The sequence below is a fragment of the Ammospiza caudacuta genome, chromosome 3 (assembly GCF_027887145.1).
Source record: "Ammospiza caudacuta isolate bAmmCau1 chromosome 3, bAmmCau1.pri, whole genome shotgun sequence".
Lineage (NCBI taxonomy): Eukaryota > Metazoa > Chordata > Aves > Passeriformes > Passerellidae > Ammospiza > Ammospiza caudacuta.
The window spans coordinates 117521822-117541363 of NC_080595.1; the positions used below are offsets into that span (position 1 = coordinate 117521822).

The window sequence follows — 19542 nt, forward strand, 5'->3', positions numbered from 1 at the left end:
GTCAGGGGGCGGGATGGAGATTGGGGATGGGGATGGGGAACGGGATCCCGACCCCGTAATGGGAACAGGAATCCTGGGAAAAGGGTCGGGATCACTCACGGGGCCGGGATCTGCGGGAGGCTGATCCTCTTCTCACGGTCTGCGGGGAGGACGGGGAAAGGTCCCATCCCATCCCAATCCCATCCCCTTCCCATCCCAATCCCATCCCAACCACATCCCAATCCCATCCCAACCACATCCCATTCCCATCCCCTTCCCATCCCATTCCCATCACAATCCCATCCCATTCCCATCCCAATCCCATCACAATCCCATCCCAATCCCATCCCATTCCCATCCCAATCCCATCCCAATCCCATCCCAATCCCATCACAATCCCATCCCATTCCCATCACAATCCCATCCCATTCCCATCCCAATCCCATCCCAATCCCATCCCATTCCCATCACAATCCCATCCCAATCCCATCCCATTCCCATCCCAATCCCATCCCAATCCCATCCCTAACCTTCGCATCCCATTATCCCATTATCCCATCCCTCCCATGCCAATCCCATTCCATCGCATGGATTCCATCCCATACATCCCATCCCACCCCATCCCATTAACTCCATGTCATCCCATGGATCCCATCCCCTGGATACCATCCCATCCCATTATCCCATCATCCCATCCCATCCCATAGATCCCATCCCATCCCACCCCATCCCACCCCATGGATTCCATCCCCTCCCATCCCATCCCATTAACTTCACCTCATCCCATGGATCCCATTCCAATCCCATCCCATTGATCCCATCCCATCCCAATCCCATCCCATGCATCCCATCCCACCCCATCCCATTAACTCCATGTCATCCCATGGATCCCGTCCCCTGGATCCCATCCCATCCCATCCCATTATCCCTTCTGATCCCATGGATGCCATCCCATCCCATGGATGCCATCCCATCGATCCCATCCCAATCCCATCCCATGGATCTCATCCCATGGATCCCATCCAATGGATCCCATCCCATCCTATCTCATCCCATTTCAATCCCATCCCATGGATCCCATCCCATTCCTTTATCCCATTATCCCATTCCATCCCAATCCCATCCCATGATCCCACCCCATTATCCCAATCAATTGATTCCATCCCATTGATCTCATCCCATTCCATCCCATGGATCCCATCCCCTGGATCTCATCCCATCTGATGGATCTTATCTCATCCCATCCCATCCCATCTCCTGGATCCCATCCCATCCTGTCCCATGAATCCCATCCCATCCCATCCCATCCCATCCCATCCCATCCCATCCCATCCCATCCCATCCCATCCCATCCCCCCATGGATCCCACCCCATTATCCCATCTCCTTGATCCCATCCTATTGATCCCATCCCATTATCCCATTACCCCATTATCCCACTATCCCACTATCCCATCCTCCCATTACCCCATTATCCCATCATCCCATTATCCCATTATTCCACCCCATCTCCATCCTTTCTCTTCATCCAATTATCCCATTATCCAATTCCCTGGATGCCACCCCATGGATCCCATCCCATCCCATTATCCCATTGCCCCAGTATCCCATGGATCCCACCCCAATCCCTCTATCCCACCCCGCCCCATTCCCACCTTTCCTGGGGAAGGTGATGAGCGATGTCTCGGTGCCCCCCTGGAGCCGGCAGTACCCGTCGATGAGGTCGGCCATGTTCTCCGCCTCGGCCAGCGACGACGTCCGGATCGACAGCGACTGGGAATGCCGGGATGGGAACATGGGATAGGGTTCACCCCTTCTCCCCAGTGCCATCCCACCCATCCCATGGATCGGGGTCACCCCTTCTGCCCGATCCCATCCATCCCATCCCATGGATCGGGGTCACCCCTTCTGCCCCATCCATCCCATGGATTGGGGTCACCCCTTCTCCCTGATCCCATCCCGCCCATCCCATGGATCGGGGTCACCCCTTCACCCCAATCCGATCCCATGGATTTGGGTCACCCCTTCTCCCCGATCCCATCCCGCCCATACCATGGATTGGGGTCACCCCTTCACCCCAATCCCATCCCATGGATTGGGGTCACCCCTTCTCCCCGATCCCATCCCACCCATCCCATAGATTTGGGTCACCCCTTCTCCCCGATCCCATCCCATGGGTCAGGGTCTCCGCTTCTCCCCAATCCCAATTTTCCATAACCACCCCTCCCAGAATTCCATGATCCCCAAGATAACACCCAAGATATGGGATATGGGATATGAGATGTGGGATAGGGGCTATGGGATATGGGATATGGGATAGGGGATATGGGATAGGGGCTATGGGATATTGGATATGGGATATGGGATAGGGGATATGGGATATGGGATGTGGGATGTGGGATATGGGATAGGGGAAAGGGGATAGGGGATATGGGATATGGGATGTGGGATATGGGATATGGGATGTGGGATATGGGATATGGGATATGGGATAGGGGCTATGGGATAGGGGATATGGGATGTGGGATATGGGATAGGGGATAGGGGAAAGGGGATAGGGGATATGGGATATGGGATGTGGGATATGGGATATGGGATGTGGGATATGGGATATGGGATAGGGGCTATGGGATATGGGATATGGGATGTGGGATATGGGATAGGGGATAGGGGAAAGGGGATAGGGGATATGGGATATGGGATGTGGGATATGGGATGTGGGATATGGGATAGGGGACAGGGAATGTGGGATATGGAATATGGGCTGTGGCATTCCCAGGAATTCTCTCCCAGCTCCTCACCTGGGGGGTCCCGCTCAGCCCCAGCTGCAGCAGGGCCTGCCCGTCCTCTGTGGTGGAGCACCGGATGGATTTGATATCCCGGAATTCCGCCAGGCAGGTGGGCTGGGAAGGGGGGAATTAATCAGGAATTCCATCCGTGGGAGGTTTCACCCCTGACCCTGAGGGGGCAGTTCCCAGTTCCCAGCTGGAATTCCCACCTTGGTGTCCGTGCTGGTCACCTGGCGGATGCCCTTGGGGCCGATCACCAGGTCCACGGTGATGTTCCATCCTTGCTGGGGGCAGCAGGAGCCGGGACAGGGATTTGGGATGAGTGGCATTTCCAAAGGTCAGGTCACATCCCATCCCATCCCATCCCATCCCATCCCATCCCGTCCCGTCCCATTCCATCCCATCCCATCCCATATGCCATCCCATTTCAACCCATCCTATCCTATATCCCATTCCCACCTAAGTCCCCCCCACCTCATCCCATATTCCCTATCCCCTATGCCCTATCCCATATCCCACATCCCATATCCCATATCCCATATCCCATATCCCACATCCCACATCCCACATCCCATATCCCATATCCCACATCCCATATCCCATATCCCATATCCCATATCCTACATCCCATATCCCACATCCCATATCCCATATTCCACATGCCATATCCCATATCCCATATCTCATATTCCACATCCCATATCCCATTTTTCCATATCCCTTTATCCCATTATTCCATATCCCTTTGTCCCATTATCCCATTAATCACAACATTCCATTATCCCATTATCCCATATTCCATTATGCCATATCCCACATCCCATATCCCAAATCCCCTTGTACCTTATCCCATATCCCATACCCCATATCCAATTACCCCATTATCCCACGGATCCCAAATCCCAGGGACATCACCATCAGGAACATCCTGGTGGCCTCTCCTCTCCGTATCCCACACCCCATATCCCACACCCCATATCCCACACCCCATATCCCATATCCCATATCCCATATCCCCTATCCCATATCAAATATCCCATATCCCATATCCCCTACCCCATATCCCCCATATCCCATATCCCCCAACCTATTATTCCATATTCCTTTATCCCTTTATCCCATTATCACAACATTCTATTATCCCATTATTCCATTATGGGATAATGGGATAATGGAATGTCATGATAATGGCATATCTTATTATTCCATTATCCCATATCCCGTATCCCATTATGCCATATCCCAAATCCCCTTATATCATATCCCATATCCCAATTCCCATTACCCTGTTATCCCATGGATCCCAAATGCCAGGGACATCGCTATCAGGAACATCCTGGTGGCGTCTCCTCTCCATATCCCATATCCCAAATCCTAAATCCCTTTACCCCATTATCCTGCATCCCATATCCCACATCCCACATCCCCTATCCCATATCCCACATCCCCTATCCCATATCCCATATCCCACATCTCATATCCCACATCCCATATCCCACATCCCACATCCCATATCCCACATCCCACATCCCACATCCCACATCCCACATCCCATATCCCATATCCCACATCCCCTATCCCATATCCCACATCCCATATCCCACATCCCGTATCCCATACCCCATATTCCCTATCCCATACCCCATATCCCATATCCCAAATCCCGTATCCCGTTTCCGGTCACTCACGACGAGCTGGCATCGGAAGCTCTCCTGGTCAATGGGGGCAAAGGTGCTCAGGGTGTGCAGGAATTTCAGGATGCACTCCTCCTCCCGCAGCAGCGCATACTGCTGGAACGTCTGCTGGATCATCTTCCGCAGCTGCCGTGGCTGACGGGACAACACCGGGATGGACAACGTGTTGGGAACGGGAACGGGAACAGGAATGCCGGGATTGGGGTGGGATATGGGAACGGGGCATTGGATACAGGAACAGTGGGATGGACACGGTGTTGGGTTTGGGAACACTGGGATGGAGGTGGTGTGGGGTACGGGAATGCCTGGATGGACACAGTGTTGGATATGGGAACAGGGCATTGGGTTTAGAACAGCAGGATGGACACGGTGTTGGGTTTAGGAACACTGGGATGGGGCCAGTGTGGGATATGGGACCACTGGGATTGGGGTGGTGTTGGGATATGGGAATGGGGCATTGGATATGGAAATAGCGGGATGAACACAGTGTTGGGTTTGGGAATGCCACGATTGGGGTAGGATGGGGTATGGGAAAGCTGGGGTCGAGGTGGAGTTGGGATATGGGAACAGGGTGTTGGATTTGGGAATAGCGGGATGGACACAGTGTTGGGTTTGGGAACGCCACAATAGAGGTGGTGTGGGGTAGGGAAACCGGGTATTGGATACGGGAATGGTGGGATGGACACGGTGTTGGATATGGGAACACTGGGATTGGAGCAGTATGGGATATGGGAACACCGGGATGGGTGCTGCTGGAACATCTGCTGGATCATCTTCCGCAGCTGCCACGGCTGACGGGACAACACCGGGACACCAGGATTTGGAATGGGAACGGGAACAACAGGATTGGGGTGGGATATGGGAACGGGACATTGGATATGGGAACGGCAAGATGGACACGGTGTTGGGTTTGGAAACGCTGGGATGGAGGCGGTGTGGGGTACAGGAAGTCTGGGATGGGTCCGGTGTTGGATTTGGGAATGACAGGATGGACACGGTGTTGGGTTTGGGAACACCAGGATAGGGGTGGAGTGGGGTATGGGAACACCAGGATAGGTGTTCGGGGTACGGGAACAGCTGGATGGACACGGTTTTGGATATGGGAATGGGGCATTGGATATGGGAACAGTGGGATGGACACGGTGTTGGGTTTGGGAACACTGAGATGGAGGCAGTGTTGGATATGGGAATGGGGCATTGGACATGAGAACGGCAGGATGGACATGGTGTTGGGTTTGGGAATGCTGGGATTGGGGTGCTGTGGGGTACGGGAACACCAGGATCGGGGTGGGGTGGGGTACGGGAATATCGAGATGGACACGGTGTTGGATATGGGAGCACCAGAATTGGGGTGGGGTGGGGTACGGGATCACTGGGATGGAGGCGGTGTGGATATGAGAATAGAGGGTTGGGTACGGGAATGGTGGGATGGACACGGTGCTGGGATTGGGAACACCGGGATCAGAGCAGATTAGGGTATGGGAACACCGGGATGGGGATGGGGTGGGATATGGGAATGGGACACTGGATATGGGAACAGTGGGATGGACACGGTGTTGGGTTTGGGAATGCCGGGATAGACACAATGTTAGATACGGGAACACCGGGATGGGGGTGGTGTGGGCTACAGGAACATCGGGATCAGGGCAGTGGAGGGTACGGGAACACCAGGATGGAGGTGGGTTGGAGTATGGGAATGCCAGGGTGGGGTGGCGTTGGATATGGGAATAGCAGGATGGACACAGTGTTGGGTTTGGGAACACTGGGATCAAGGCAGGGTGGGGTACGGGAACACCGGGATGGGGGTGGGGTGGGGTACAGGAACAGGGTGTTGGATTTGGGAACAGCAGGATGGACACGGTGTCGGACACAGGAACACCAGGATGAGGGCGGTGTGGGATATGGAAACAGCGGCATGGGGACGATGTGGTCTATGGGAACACCAGGATGGGGACAGTGTCAGATATGGGAACACCGGGATGGGGGTGGGGTACAGGAACAGGGTGTTGGATTTGGGCACAGCAGGATGGACACAGTGTCGGACACAGGAACACCAGGATGAGGGCGGTGTGGGATATGGAAACAGCGGCATGGGGACGATGTGGTCTATGGGAACACCAGGATGGGGACAGTGTCAGATATGGGAACACCGGGATGGGGGTGGGGTACAGGAACAGGGTGTTGGATTTGGGCACAGCAGGATGGACACAGTGTCGGACACAGGAACACCAGGATGAGGGCGGTGTGGGATATGGAAACAGCGGCATGGGGACGATGTGGTCTATGGGGGAACATCAGGATGGGGACAGTGTCAGATATGGGAACACCGGGATGGGGGTGGGGTGGGGTACAGGAACAGGGTGTTGGATTTGGGCACAGCAGGATGGACACAGTGTCGGATATAGGAACACCAGGATGAGGGCGGTGTGGGATATGGAAACAGCGGCATGGGGACGATGTGGTCTATGGGGGAACACCAGGATGGAGACAGTGTCAGATATGGGAACACCGGGATGGGGGTGGTGGAGGGTACAGGAACATCGGGATGGGGACGGTGTGGGGTACCAGAACATACCCACGCTGTTGGGCATGGGAACACCAGGATGGACATGATGTAGGACACAGGAACACCAGGATGGACACGGTGTTGGATATGGGAACACCAGGATGGGCTTGGATACGCGGACATGGGAGCCGGGGTGGGGATAGGGACACGGGGACATGGGGATGCATTTGGACACGGGGACACACAGAGGGACACGGGGACACACAGAGGGACACACAGGGACACACAGATACAGATGGACACACAGACACAGATGGACACACGGACACACAAGGAGACATAGATCCACGGACACATGGACACACAAGGACACAGGGACACACGTGGACACACTGACACAAGGACACATGGATGCACATGGACACACACAGGGAAACACACAGGGACACACGGACACGTGGACACACACAAATGCACGAACACAGATGGACACATGGACACACAGACGCACACAGGGACACACAGACACACACAGGGACACACGGACACACATGGACACAGACACACAGGGACACACGTGGACACACACAGGGACACACGTGGACACAGAGGGACACATGGACACACACAGGGACATACAGGGACACACACATGGACACACATGGACACAAGGACACACAGGGACACAGACGCATACTGACACACAAGCACACATGGACACACATGGACACACACAGGGACACACAGACACACAGGGACACATGGATACACATCTACACACCGACACACGGACACACATGGACACACTGACATACACGGACACACAAGGACACACATGGACACACAGAGGGACACAGACACACAGTGACACACACCGACACATACAGGGACACACGTGGACACAGAGGGACACATGGACACACAGGGACATACAGGGACACACACATGGACACACATGGACACAAGGACACACAGGGACACAGACGCATACTGACACACAAGCACACATGGACACACATGGACACACACAGGGACACACAGACACACATGGACACATGGACACACATCTACACACCGACACACGGACACACATGGACACACTGACATACACGGACACACAAGGACACACATGGACACACAAGGACACACATGGACACACAGACACAGGGACACACAGAGGGACACAGACACACAGTGACACACACGGACACATACAGGGACACACAAGGACACACAGACACAAGGACACACAGACACACGCGGACACACGGACACACAAGGAGACACGGACACGGGCACACAGGCACACGGACACATGGATACACAGGGACACACATGGACATGGACACACGGACACACAGACACACAGGGACACACACATATGGAGACTCACATGGACACCTGGACACTTGGACACACAGGGGCGTGGTCACACACGTCCCAGGTGTCACAGCCGTGCCACACCCAGGTGTCCCTCACCTTGAGGTTCTCCAGCATCTGGCTGGGGAAGAAGAGGTCCAGCCCCACCTCCTTCCTGCAGGGGACAGAGAATGCTGGGAATGTCAGCGGGAACTGCCAGAACAGCCAGGAGGGGACGGGAGGGCAGGGCAGGGGGGATGAGGAGATGAGCGAGGATGAGGAGGATGAGGAGCTGCAGGAGGATGAGGAGAATGAGGAAGATGACGAGGATGAGGAGCTGCAGGAGAATGAGGAGGAAGACAAAGAAGATGAGGAGGATGATGAAGATGAGGAGGATGAGGAGAATGAGGAGTAGCAGGAGGAGGATGAGGAGAATGAGGAGCAGCAGGAGGATGATGAACATGAGGGGGACTAGGAGGATGATGAAGATGAGGAGGATGAGGAGCACCAGGAGGATGAGGAGGATGAGGAGTAGCAGGAGCAGAGGTCCGGCCCCACCTCCCTCCTGCAGGGGGCAGGGAATGCCAGGAATGTCAGCGGGAATTGCCAGCCCAGGGATGAGGAGGAACCCAGGAGGAACGGGGGGGGATGAGGGAGGATGAGGAGGATGAAGAGGATGAGGAAGATGAGAAGGATGAACACAAGGAAAATGAGGAAGATGAGGAAGATGAAGAGGATGAGGAGCTGCAGGAGGATGATGAAGATGAGAAGGATGGGGAATCGCAGGGGGATGAGGAAGATGAGGAGGATGAGAAGGTTGGGGAGTAGCAGGAGGAGGATGAAGAAGATGAGGAGGATGAAGAAGATGAGGAGGATGATGAAGATGAGGAGGATGAGGAGCATCAGGAGGATGAGGAGGATGAGGAGTAGCAGGAGGAAGATGAGGAGGATGAGGAGCAGCAGGAGAATGAGGAGGATGAGGAGAATGAGGAGCAGCAGGAGGATGATGAACATGAGGGGGACTAGGAGGATGATGAAGATGAGGAGGATGAGGAGCACCAGGAGGATGAGGAGGATGAGGAGTAGCAGGAGCAGAGGTCCGGCCCCACCTCCCTCCTGCAGGGGGCAGGGAATGCCGGGAATGTCAGCGGGAATTGCCAGCCCAGGGATGAGGAGGAACCCGGGAGGAACCGGGGGGATGAGGGAGGATGGGGAGGATGAGGAGTGGCAGGAGAATGAGGAGGAAGATAAGGAAGATGAGGAGGATGATGAAGATGAGGAAAATGCGGAGGAGGAGAATTAGGAGGATGAGGATGATGAAGATGAGGAAGATGAAGAAGATGAGGAGTTGAGCAAGGATGAGGAGTAGCAGGAGAATAATGAAGATGAGGAAGATGATGAAGATGAAGAGGATGAGGAAGATGAGAAGGATGAACATAAGGAAAATGAGGAAGATGAGGAAGATGAAGAGGATGAGGAGCTGCAGGAGGATGATGAAGATGAGAAGGATGGGGAATCGCAGGGGGATGAGGAAGATGAGGAGGATGAGAAGGTTGGGGAGTAGCAGGAGGAGGATGAAGAAGATGAGGAGAATGAGGAAGATGAGGAGCATGAGGAGTAGCAGGAGAATGAGGAGGAAGACAAAGAAGATGAGGAGGATGATGAAGATGAGGAGGATGAGGAGGATGAGGAGTAGCAGGAGGAAGATGAGGAGGATGAGGAGCAGCAGGAGGATGAGGAGAATGAGGAGCAGCAGGAGGATGATGAACATGAGGGGGATGAGGAGGAGGATGAAGATGAGGAGGGTGAGGAGCCACAGGAGGATGATGAAGATGAGGAGGATGAGGAGTAGCAGGAGAATGAAGAGGACGAAGAGGATTAGAAGGATGAGGAAGATGAGGAGGATGAGGAGGATGATGATGAATATGAGGAGGATGAGGAGTAACGGGATGAGAAGGATGAGGAGTAGCGGGAGGAAGATGAGGAGGATGAAGAGTAACAGGAGGAGGATGAGGAGGTAGATAAGGAAGATGAGGAGGATGAGGTGGATGAGGAGGATGATAAAGATGAGGGGGAGGAGGATGAGGAGGATCAGGATCAGGAGATGTGGGAGGATGAGGAGGATGAAGAGCTGCAGGAGGATGAGGAACCACAGGAGGATGATGAAGATGAGGAGGTTGAGGAGCACCAGGAAGATGAGGAGTAGCAGGAGAATGAGGAGGATGAAGAGGATGAGGAGCATCAGGAGCATCAGGAGCATCAGGAGGATGATGAAGATGAGGAGAGTGAGGAGGATAAGGAGGATGAGGAGGATGAGGAGGATGAGGAGGATGAGGAGGATGAGGAGATGCAGTAGGACGAGGAGGAAGATAAGGAAGATGAGGATGAGGAATTGCAGGACGACAAAGATGAGGAGGAAGAGGAGGATGAGGAGGATGAGGAATAGCAGGATGAGGAGTGAGGAGTAGCAGGAGGATGACGAGGATGATGAAGATGAGGAGGATGATGAAGATTAGGAGGATGATGAAGATGATGAAGATTATGAGGATGGTGAAGATGAGGATGATGAGGAGGATGAGGAGATTGAGGAGGATGATGAAGATTAGAAGGATGAGGAATTGCAGGAGGATGCTGAAGATGATGAAGATGATGAGGATGAGGAGGGTGATGAAGATGATGAGGATGAGGAAGGTGAGGAAGGCCCTGAGCATGTCCCCAGCCCCAGGGTCGGGAGGTGGCTCCGGGCTGGACTCACTCCAGGAACTCGAAGTTGGATTTCTTGTCCAGCGCGTTCTGGGGCATGTCCTTGTAGAACCTCCTGGGGACAGGGACAGGGACACAGCCCGTGACACATGGCCCCATGGCCCCATGGCCCCATGTCCTTGTAGAACCTCCTGGGGACAGGGACACAGCCTGTGACACATGGCCCCATGGCCCCATGTCCCCATGTCCCCATGTCCCCCATGTCCTTGTAGAACGTCCTGGGGACAGGGACAGGGACACAGCCTGTGACACATGGCCCCATGTCCCCATGTCCCCATGTCCCCATGTCCCCATGTCCTTGTAGAACCTCCTGGGGACAGGGACAGGGACACAGCCTGTGACACATGGCCCCATGTCCCCCATGTCTCCCTCATGTCCCCATGTCCCTTCATGTCCTCATGTCCCCACATCCCTGTGTCCCCCATGTCCCCCCATGTCCCTCATGTCCTCCATGTCCCCATGTCCCTCCATGACCTCATGTTTGCCATGTCCCCATGTCCCTCCATGTCCTTCATGTCCTTACACTCCTGTGTCCCTTCATGACCCTCATGTCCCCATGTCCCCCATGTCCCTCCATGTCTCCACGCCCCTCCACATCCTTCCATGTCCCCACATCCCCCATGTCCTCCATGTCCCCCATGTCCCTCCATGTCCCTCCATGACCCCATGTCCCTCCATGTCTCCATGTCCCCACCATGTGCCCCACCTGTCCATGTCCCCCATGTCCCCACATCCTCCATGTCCCTCATGTCCCCCATGTCCCTTCATGACCCTCATGTCCCCATGTCCCCATGTCCCTCCATGTATCCATGTCCCTCCATGTATCCATGTCCCTCCACATCCTTCCATGTCCCCCCATGTCCCCATGTCCCTCCATGTCCCCCCATGTCCCCATGTCCCTCCATGTCCCCCCATGTCCCCATGTCCCTCCATGTCTCCATGTCCCCACCATGTGCCCCACTTCTCCATGCCCTCCATGTTCTCCACGTCCCCATATCCCTCCATGTTCCCACGTCCTCCATGTCCCCTATGTCCCCACGTCCCTCCATGTCCCCCCAGTCCCCACATGCCTGATGTCCCTCCGTGTCCCCCATGTCTCCATGTTTGCCATGTCCTCATATCCCTCCATGTCCCCACCATGTGCCCCACCTCTCCATGTCCCCCATGTCTCCATGTCTTTTCATGCCCCTCATGTCCCCCATGTCCCTCCATGTCCCTCATGTCCCCATGACCCCCTTGCCTCCATGTCCCCAGGTCCCCCATGTCCCTCCATGTCCCCATATCCCTCATCCCTCCATGTCCCCACGCCCCCCATGTCCCTCCATGTCCTTCATGTCCCCACATCCCTCCTTGTCCCCACATCCCTCCATGTACCCCTGTCCCCACATCCCCCATGTCCCCGTGTCCCTCCATGTCTCCATGTCCCCACCACGTGCCCTACTTCTCCACGTCCCCATGTCCCCCCATGTCCCTCCATGTCCCTCCATGTCCCTCCATGTCCCAATGTCCCCCATGTCCCTCCATGTCCCCCATGTCCCTCCATGTCCCCCCATGTCCCCATGTCCCCCATGTTCCCATGTCCCCCATGTCCCCACGTCCCCATGTCCCCACGTCCCCATGTCCCTCCATGTCCCCATGTCCCCCATGTCCCTCCATGTCCCCATGTCCCCCCATGTCCCTCCATGTCCCCCCATGTCCCTCCATGTCCTTACATGTCCCATGTCCCCCATGTCCCCACGTCCCAATGTCCCCCACATCCTCCCATGTCCCTCCATGTCCCCATGTCCCCCATGTCCCTCTATGTCCCCCATGTCCCCCCATGTCCCTCCATGTCCCCATGTCCCCCATGTCCCTCCATGTCCCCCCATGTCCCAATGTCCCCCATGTCCCCATGTCCCCCATGTCCCCACGTCCCCATGTCCCCCATATCCTCCCATGTCCCTCCATGTCCCCATGTCCCCCATGTCCCTCTATGTCCCCCATGTCCCCCCATGTCTCCCATGTCTCCATGTTTGACATGTCCCCCATGTCCCTCCATGTCCGCCACATCCCCCATGTCCCTCCATGTCTCCATGTCCTCCATGTGTCCCCCGTCCCAATGTCCCTCCATGTCCCCCATCTCCTTCTATGTCCCCATGTCCCCATGTCCATGTCCCCATGTCCCTCCGTGTCCCCACATCCCTACATGTCCTTCCATGTTCCCCATGTCTCCATGTCCCTCCATGTCTCCATGTCCCTCCATGTCCCCATGTCCCTCCGTGTCCCCATGTCCCCACCACGTGCCCCACCTCTCCATGCCCTCCATGTTCTCCATGTCCCCCATGTCCCCATGTCCCACATCCCCCATGTCCCCATGTCCCTCCATGTCCCCACGTCCCTCCGTGTCCCCACATCCCTCCATGTCCCCATGTCCCTCCATGTCTCCATGTCCCCACCACGTGCCCCACCTCTCCGTGCCCTCCATGTTCTCCACGTCCCCCATGCCCTTCCATCGTCCCACATCCCCCATGTCCCCATGTCCCCCCATGTCCCTCCATGTCCCCCATGTCCCCCAGGTCCTCCTGCCACCCCCAAAGGAGCTGGAACTTCCCTCCCCAAACCCACAAGGACAGAATGACACAGGGACACACGGGGACAAGGGACACAGGGACAGGGGACACAGGGACAGGGGACACGGGTACAAAAAGACACAGGGACAGGGGGACACATGGGGACAGGGGGACACCAGGCCAGGGGACACATGGGGACACAGAGGACACTGGGCCAGGGGACACATGGGGACAAGGGGACACAGGGGACACAAGGAGACAAGGGGACACCGGGCCAAGGGATCCGTGGGGACAAGGGGACACAAAGACACAGGGATAAACAGGGGGACACAAGGACAGACGGACACAGGGACAGCGGGACGCTTGGGGACATGGGGACACCAGGACAGGGGACATGGGGACACAAGGACACAAGACAGAGGTTCACAGGGACAGAGGGACACACGGGGTCAAGGGGACACAGGGACAAAAAGACAGAGGGACACGCAGAGGGACAAAGGGACAGAAGGACACGGGTTCACAGGGACATGTGGGGACACAAGGCCAGGGGACACACGGGGACAAGAAGACACAGGGACACAAAGGGGGACACAAGGGGAAACAAAGGGACACCAGGGGACATAGGGGGACACAGAGAGACACAGGGGGACACAGGGGAACACCAGGGGGACACAAAGGGACACCAAGGGACACCAAGGGACACAGGGGGACACAGGGGAACACAGGCGAACACAGGGGGACACAGGGGGACACCAGGGAACACAAAGGGACACCAGGGGACACAGGGGGACACAGGGGGACACCAGGGAACACGAAGGGACACCAGGGGAACACCAGGGAACACAAAGGGACACCAGGGGACACAGGGGGCACAGGGGAACACAGGGGGACACCAGGGAACACGAAGGGACACCAGGGGACACAGGGGGACACAGGGGGACACCAGGGAACACAAAGGGACACCAGGGGACACCAGGGGACACAGGGGGACACAGGGGGACACCAGGGAACACAAAGGGACACCAGGGGACACAGGGGGACACAGGGGGACACAGGGGGACACCAGGGAACACAAAGGGACACCAGGGGACACCAGGGGACACAGGGGGACACCAGGGAACACGAAGGGACACCAGGGGACACAGGGGGACACAGGGGGACACCAGGGAACACAAAGGGACACCAGGGGACACAGGGGGACACAGGGGGACACAGGGGGACACCAGGGAACACAAAGGGACGCCAGGGGACACCAGGGGACACAGGGGGACACCAGGGAACACGAAGGGACACCAGGGGACACAGGGGGACACAGGGGGACACCAGGGAACACGAAGGGACACCAGGGGACACAGGGCAACATGAGGGGACAGTACCTGAGCTGGGGACAGCCCGGCTGCAGCGCCAGGGACACAAGGGGACAAAGTGACACAGTGACACAGGGACAGGGAACACCAGGGGACAGCAGGGGACATGAGGGAACAGGAGGGGACACCAGGGCACACCAGGGGACACAAAGGGACACCAGGGGACATGAGGGGACACAGGTGACACCGTACCTGAGCCGGAGGCTGCCCGGCTGCAGCGCCAGGGACACAAGGGGACAAAGGGACAAAGTGACACAGGGACACAAGGGGCAGGGAATAGCGGGGGCCATGAGGGGACAGGAGGGGACAGGAGGGGTCACCAAGGGACACTAGGGGACACAGGTGACAGCAGGTGACAGCAGGTGGCAGCAGGTGGCAGCAGGTGACACGGTACCTGAGCTCGAGGCAGCCCAGCTGCAGCGCCATGCCCTCGCTGACCTTGCTGGCGTAGCTCTGCATGTACTCGCTGCGGAGCTGGGGACAGCGGGGACAGTGGGGACACCCGGGGACAGTGGGGACACCCGGGGGACACCCAGGGGACAGTGGGGACACTGGGGACACCCGGGGACAATGGGGACACCCAGGGACAACCAGGGGACACCCAGGGACACTGGGGACAGTGGGGACAGTGGCGACAGCCAGGGACACTGGGGACACCCAGGGACACTGGGGACACCCAGGGACAACCAGGGGACACCCAGGGACAGTGGGGACAATGGGGACACCCAGGGACACTCAGGGGACAGTGGGGACACCCAGGGACGTGTCACCGCAGGGACACCATGGGGACACCGGGGACAGTGGGAGACACTGGGGACAATGGGGACACCCAGGGGACACCCAGGGGACACTGGGGACACTGGGGACAGTGGGGACACCCAGGGACAGTGGGGACACCCAGGGACAACCAGGGGACACCCAGGGACAGTGGGGACAATGGGGACACCCAGGGACACCCAGGGGACACCCAGGGACACTGGGGACACCCAGGGACAACCAGGGGACACCCAGGGACAGTGGGGACAATGGGGACACCCAGGGACACCCAGGGGACACCCAGGGACACTGGGGACACCCAGGGACACTGGGGACACCCAGGGACAACCAGGGGACACCCAGGGACAGTGGGGACAATGGGGACACCCAGGGACACTCAGGGGACAGTGGGGACACCCAGGGACGTGTCACCGCAGGGACACCATGGGGACACCGGGGACAGTGGGAGACACTGGGGACAATGGGGACACCCAGGGGACACCCAGGGACAGTGGGGACACCTGGGGACAATGGGGACACCCAGGGGACACCCAGGGACAGTGGGGACACCTGGGGAACACCCAGGGACAGTGGGGGGACACTGAGGATAGCAGGGGATGATGGTAGGGCATGGTGACAGGGATGGTGACAGGGATGGTGACAGGGATTGGTGACAGGGATGGTGACAGGGATGGTGACAGGGATGGTGACAGGGATGGTGACGGGGATTGGTGACAGGGATGGTGGCAGGGGATGGTGACAGGGATGGTGACAGGGATTGGTGACGGGGATTGGTGACAGGGAGGGTGACAGGGATTGGTGACAGGGAGGGTGACAGGGATTGGTGACAGGGATTGGTGACAGGGATGGTGACAGGGGATGGTGACAGGGATTGGTGACAGGGATGGTGACAGGGATGGTGACAGGGATTGGTGACAGGGATTGGTGACAGGGATGGTGACAGGGAGGGTGACAGGGATTGGTGACAGGGATTGGTGACAGGGAGGGTGACAGGGAGGGTGACAGGGATTGGTGACAGGGATTGGTGACAGGGATTGGTGACAGGGATGGTGACAGGGATGGTGACAGGGATTGGTGACAGGGATTGGTGACAGGGATGGTGACAGGGATTGGTGACAGGGATTGGTGACAGGGAGGGTGACAGGGATTGGTGACAGGGATTGGTGACAGGGATTGGTGACAGGGATGGTGACAGGCGACAATGGCAGAGGACAATGGCAGGGGAATATGACAGGGATTGGTGACAGGGATTGATGACAGGGGACAATGTCAGGGGACAGTGACAGGAATGGTGACAGGGATGGTGACAGGGGACAATGGCAGGCGATGACGGCAAGGATGGGTGGCAGGGAATTGTGACAGGGGTTGGTGACAGGGATGGTGACAGGGAATGGTGACAGGGAATGGTGACAGGGATGGTGACAGGGAATGGTGACAGGGGACAATGACGGGGATGGTGGCAGGGGACAATGGCAGGGATGATGGCAGGGATAGTGACAGGAATGGATGGCAGGGGACAGTGGCAGGGGACAAGCGAAAGGGTTGGTCACAGGAATGGTGACAGGGATTGGTGACAGGGGACAATGGGAGGGGACAACGACAGGGATGGTGACAGGAGATGGTGACAGAGATTGGTGACAGGGATGGGGGCAGGGACTGATGACAGGGATTGGTGACAGGGGACAATGACAGAAGATGGGGATAGGGAATGGTGACAGGGGACAATGGCAGAGGACAGTGGCAGGGGAAGATGACAGGGATTGGTGACAGGGGACAGTGACAGGGATGGTGACAGGGATGGTGACAGGGGGCAATGGCAGGCAATGACAGCAAGGATGGGTGGCAGGGAATTGTGACAGGGGTTGGTGACAGGGATTGGTGTCAGGGATTGGTGACAGGGGACAGTGAAAGGGATGGTGACAGGGATGGTGGAAGGGGACAATGGCAGGCAATGACGGCAAGGATGGGTGGCAGGAATTGTGACAGGGGATGGTGACAGGGATGGTGACAGGGGATGGTGACAGGGGACAGTGAAAGGGATTGGTGACAGGGGACAGTGACAGGGATGGTGACAGGGATGGTGACAGGGGACAATGGCAGGCAATGACAGCAAGGATGGGTGGCAGGGAATTGTGACAGGGGTTGGTGACAGGGATTGGTGTCAGGGATTGGTGACAGGGGACAGTGACAGGGATTGGTGGCAGGGATTGGTGACAACGGACAATGGCAGGGGACAGTGACAGGATGTCCCTTAATGTCCCCAAACATCCCTGGACATCCCACTGACCATTCCCACCACCAGGACGGTGCCACCACCGCCACCCCAAGCTGCCAAAACCTCGGGAATTGCCGGAACTTTGGGAATTTCGGGAATTTCTGGAATTTCGGGAATTCGGGGAATTTTGGGAATTCCGGGAATTGGGGTCCCCGGAGCAGCCCTGACCTGCTGGTAGAAGTAGAGCAGCGTGGTCCGGTCCTCCCTGAAGCTCTCCATGAAATCCTCGGGCAGGTACCGGATCTGCAGGTCGTACCTGGGGACACCAAAACCCCCCCGTGATGCCACCACCGGGGACAAAGGGCACAACGGGGACAATGGGGGGACAACGGGGACGAGGGGACAAAGGGGACAAAGAGAACAATGTGGGGACAAAGGGGACAATGGGGACAATGTGGGGACAATGGGGATAAAGGGGACAAAGAGACAAAGGGGACAATGTGGGGACAATGGAGACAATGGGAAAATGGGGACAAAGGGGACAAAGGGGAAAACAGGGACAAAGGGGGCAAAGGAAACAATGTGGGGACAATGGGGACAATGTGGACAAAGGGGACAATGTGGGGACAATGTGGGGACAAAGGGGACAATGTGGGGATAATGTGGGGACAATGTGTTGATAATGGGGACAATGGGGACAATGGGGACAATGGGGACAATGTGGGGACAATGGGGACAACGTGGACAAAGGGGACAATGGGGACAATGAGGACAACGGGGGACCATGGGGACAATGGGGACAATGGGGACCAAGGGGACAAAGGGGATAGTGGGGACAATGGGGACAAAGGGGACAATGGGAACAACATGGGGACAATGGGGACAAAGGCACAAAGGGGACAAAGGAGACAAAGGGGACAATGTGGGGACAATGGGGACAATGGGGACAAAGAGGACAATGTGGGGACAATGTGGGGACAAAGAGGACAATGTGGGGACAATGGGGACAATGGGTACAAAGGGGACAATGAGGACAACGGGGGACCATGGGGACAATGGGGACAATGGGGACCAAGGGGAAAATGTGGGGACAAAGGGGACAATGGAGACAAAGGGGACAAAGGGGATAGTGGGGACAATGGGGACAAAAGGGACAACGTGGGGACAATGTGGGGACAAAGGGGACAAAGGGGACAATGTGGGGACAATGTGGGGACAATGGGGACAAAGAGGACAATGTGGGGACAAAGGGGACAATGTGGGGACAGCGGGGACAATGGGGACAATGGGGACAATGGGGACAACGGGGACAGTGCCAGCACCTCCACTCGGCCTCCAGGTGCAGGCTCTCGTACTTCTGCTGCGCCTGGCCCACGGTGAGCAGCGGGTGCAGCCAGTGCAGCTCGCTGGACTTGACGTGCTTGAGGCGCAGCCCGTAGCACTCGGACAGACGGACGTCCGGCCCGATGCGCCCGCTCTGCAGGATCGAGCGGATCACCTCCTGCACGGGGAGGGGAAAACAGGGACCCGGTGAGCGGGGATCCT

At 57.0% G+C, this 19542-nt stretch overlaps 1 protein-coding gene across 1 annotated transcript in view; it reads right to left on the minus strand.

The window, feature by feature from the left end:
* Positions 1 to 19468, minus strand: part of PTK2B (protein tyrosine kinase 2 beta) — a 67908-nt gene extending 48440 nt beyond the window's left edge. Inside the window, exons 1-10 of the mRNA XM_058802262.1 lie at positions 19320 to 19468; positions 18226 to 18313; positions 15400 to 15479; positions 11082 to 11144; positions 8447 to 8501; positions 4456 to 4596; positions 2977 to 3051; positions 2780 to 2881; positions 1634 to 1751; positions 100 to 139 (exon numbers count right to left, since the gene is read on the minus strand). Coding sequence (XP_058658245.1) covers positions 100 to 139; positions 1634 to 1751; positions 2780 to 2881; positions 2977 to 3051; positions 4456 to 4596; positions 8447 to 8501; positions 11082 to 11144; positions 15400 to 15479; positions 18226 to 18276 — 725 coding nt within the window. The 5' untranslated portion in view covers positions 18277 to 18313; positions 19320 to 19468. The remainder of the gene's footprint in view (positions 1 to 99; positions 140 to 1633; positions 1752 to 2779; positions 2882 to 2976; positions 3052 to 4455; positions 4597 to 8446; positions 8502 to 11081; positions 11145 to 15399; positions 15480 to 18225; positions 18314 to 19319) is intronic.
* Positions 19469 to 19542: the final 74 nt, after the last annotated feature.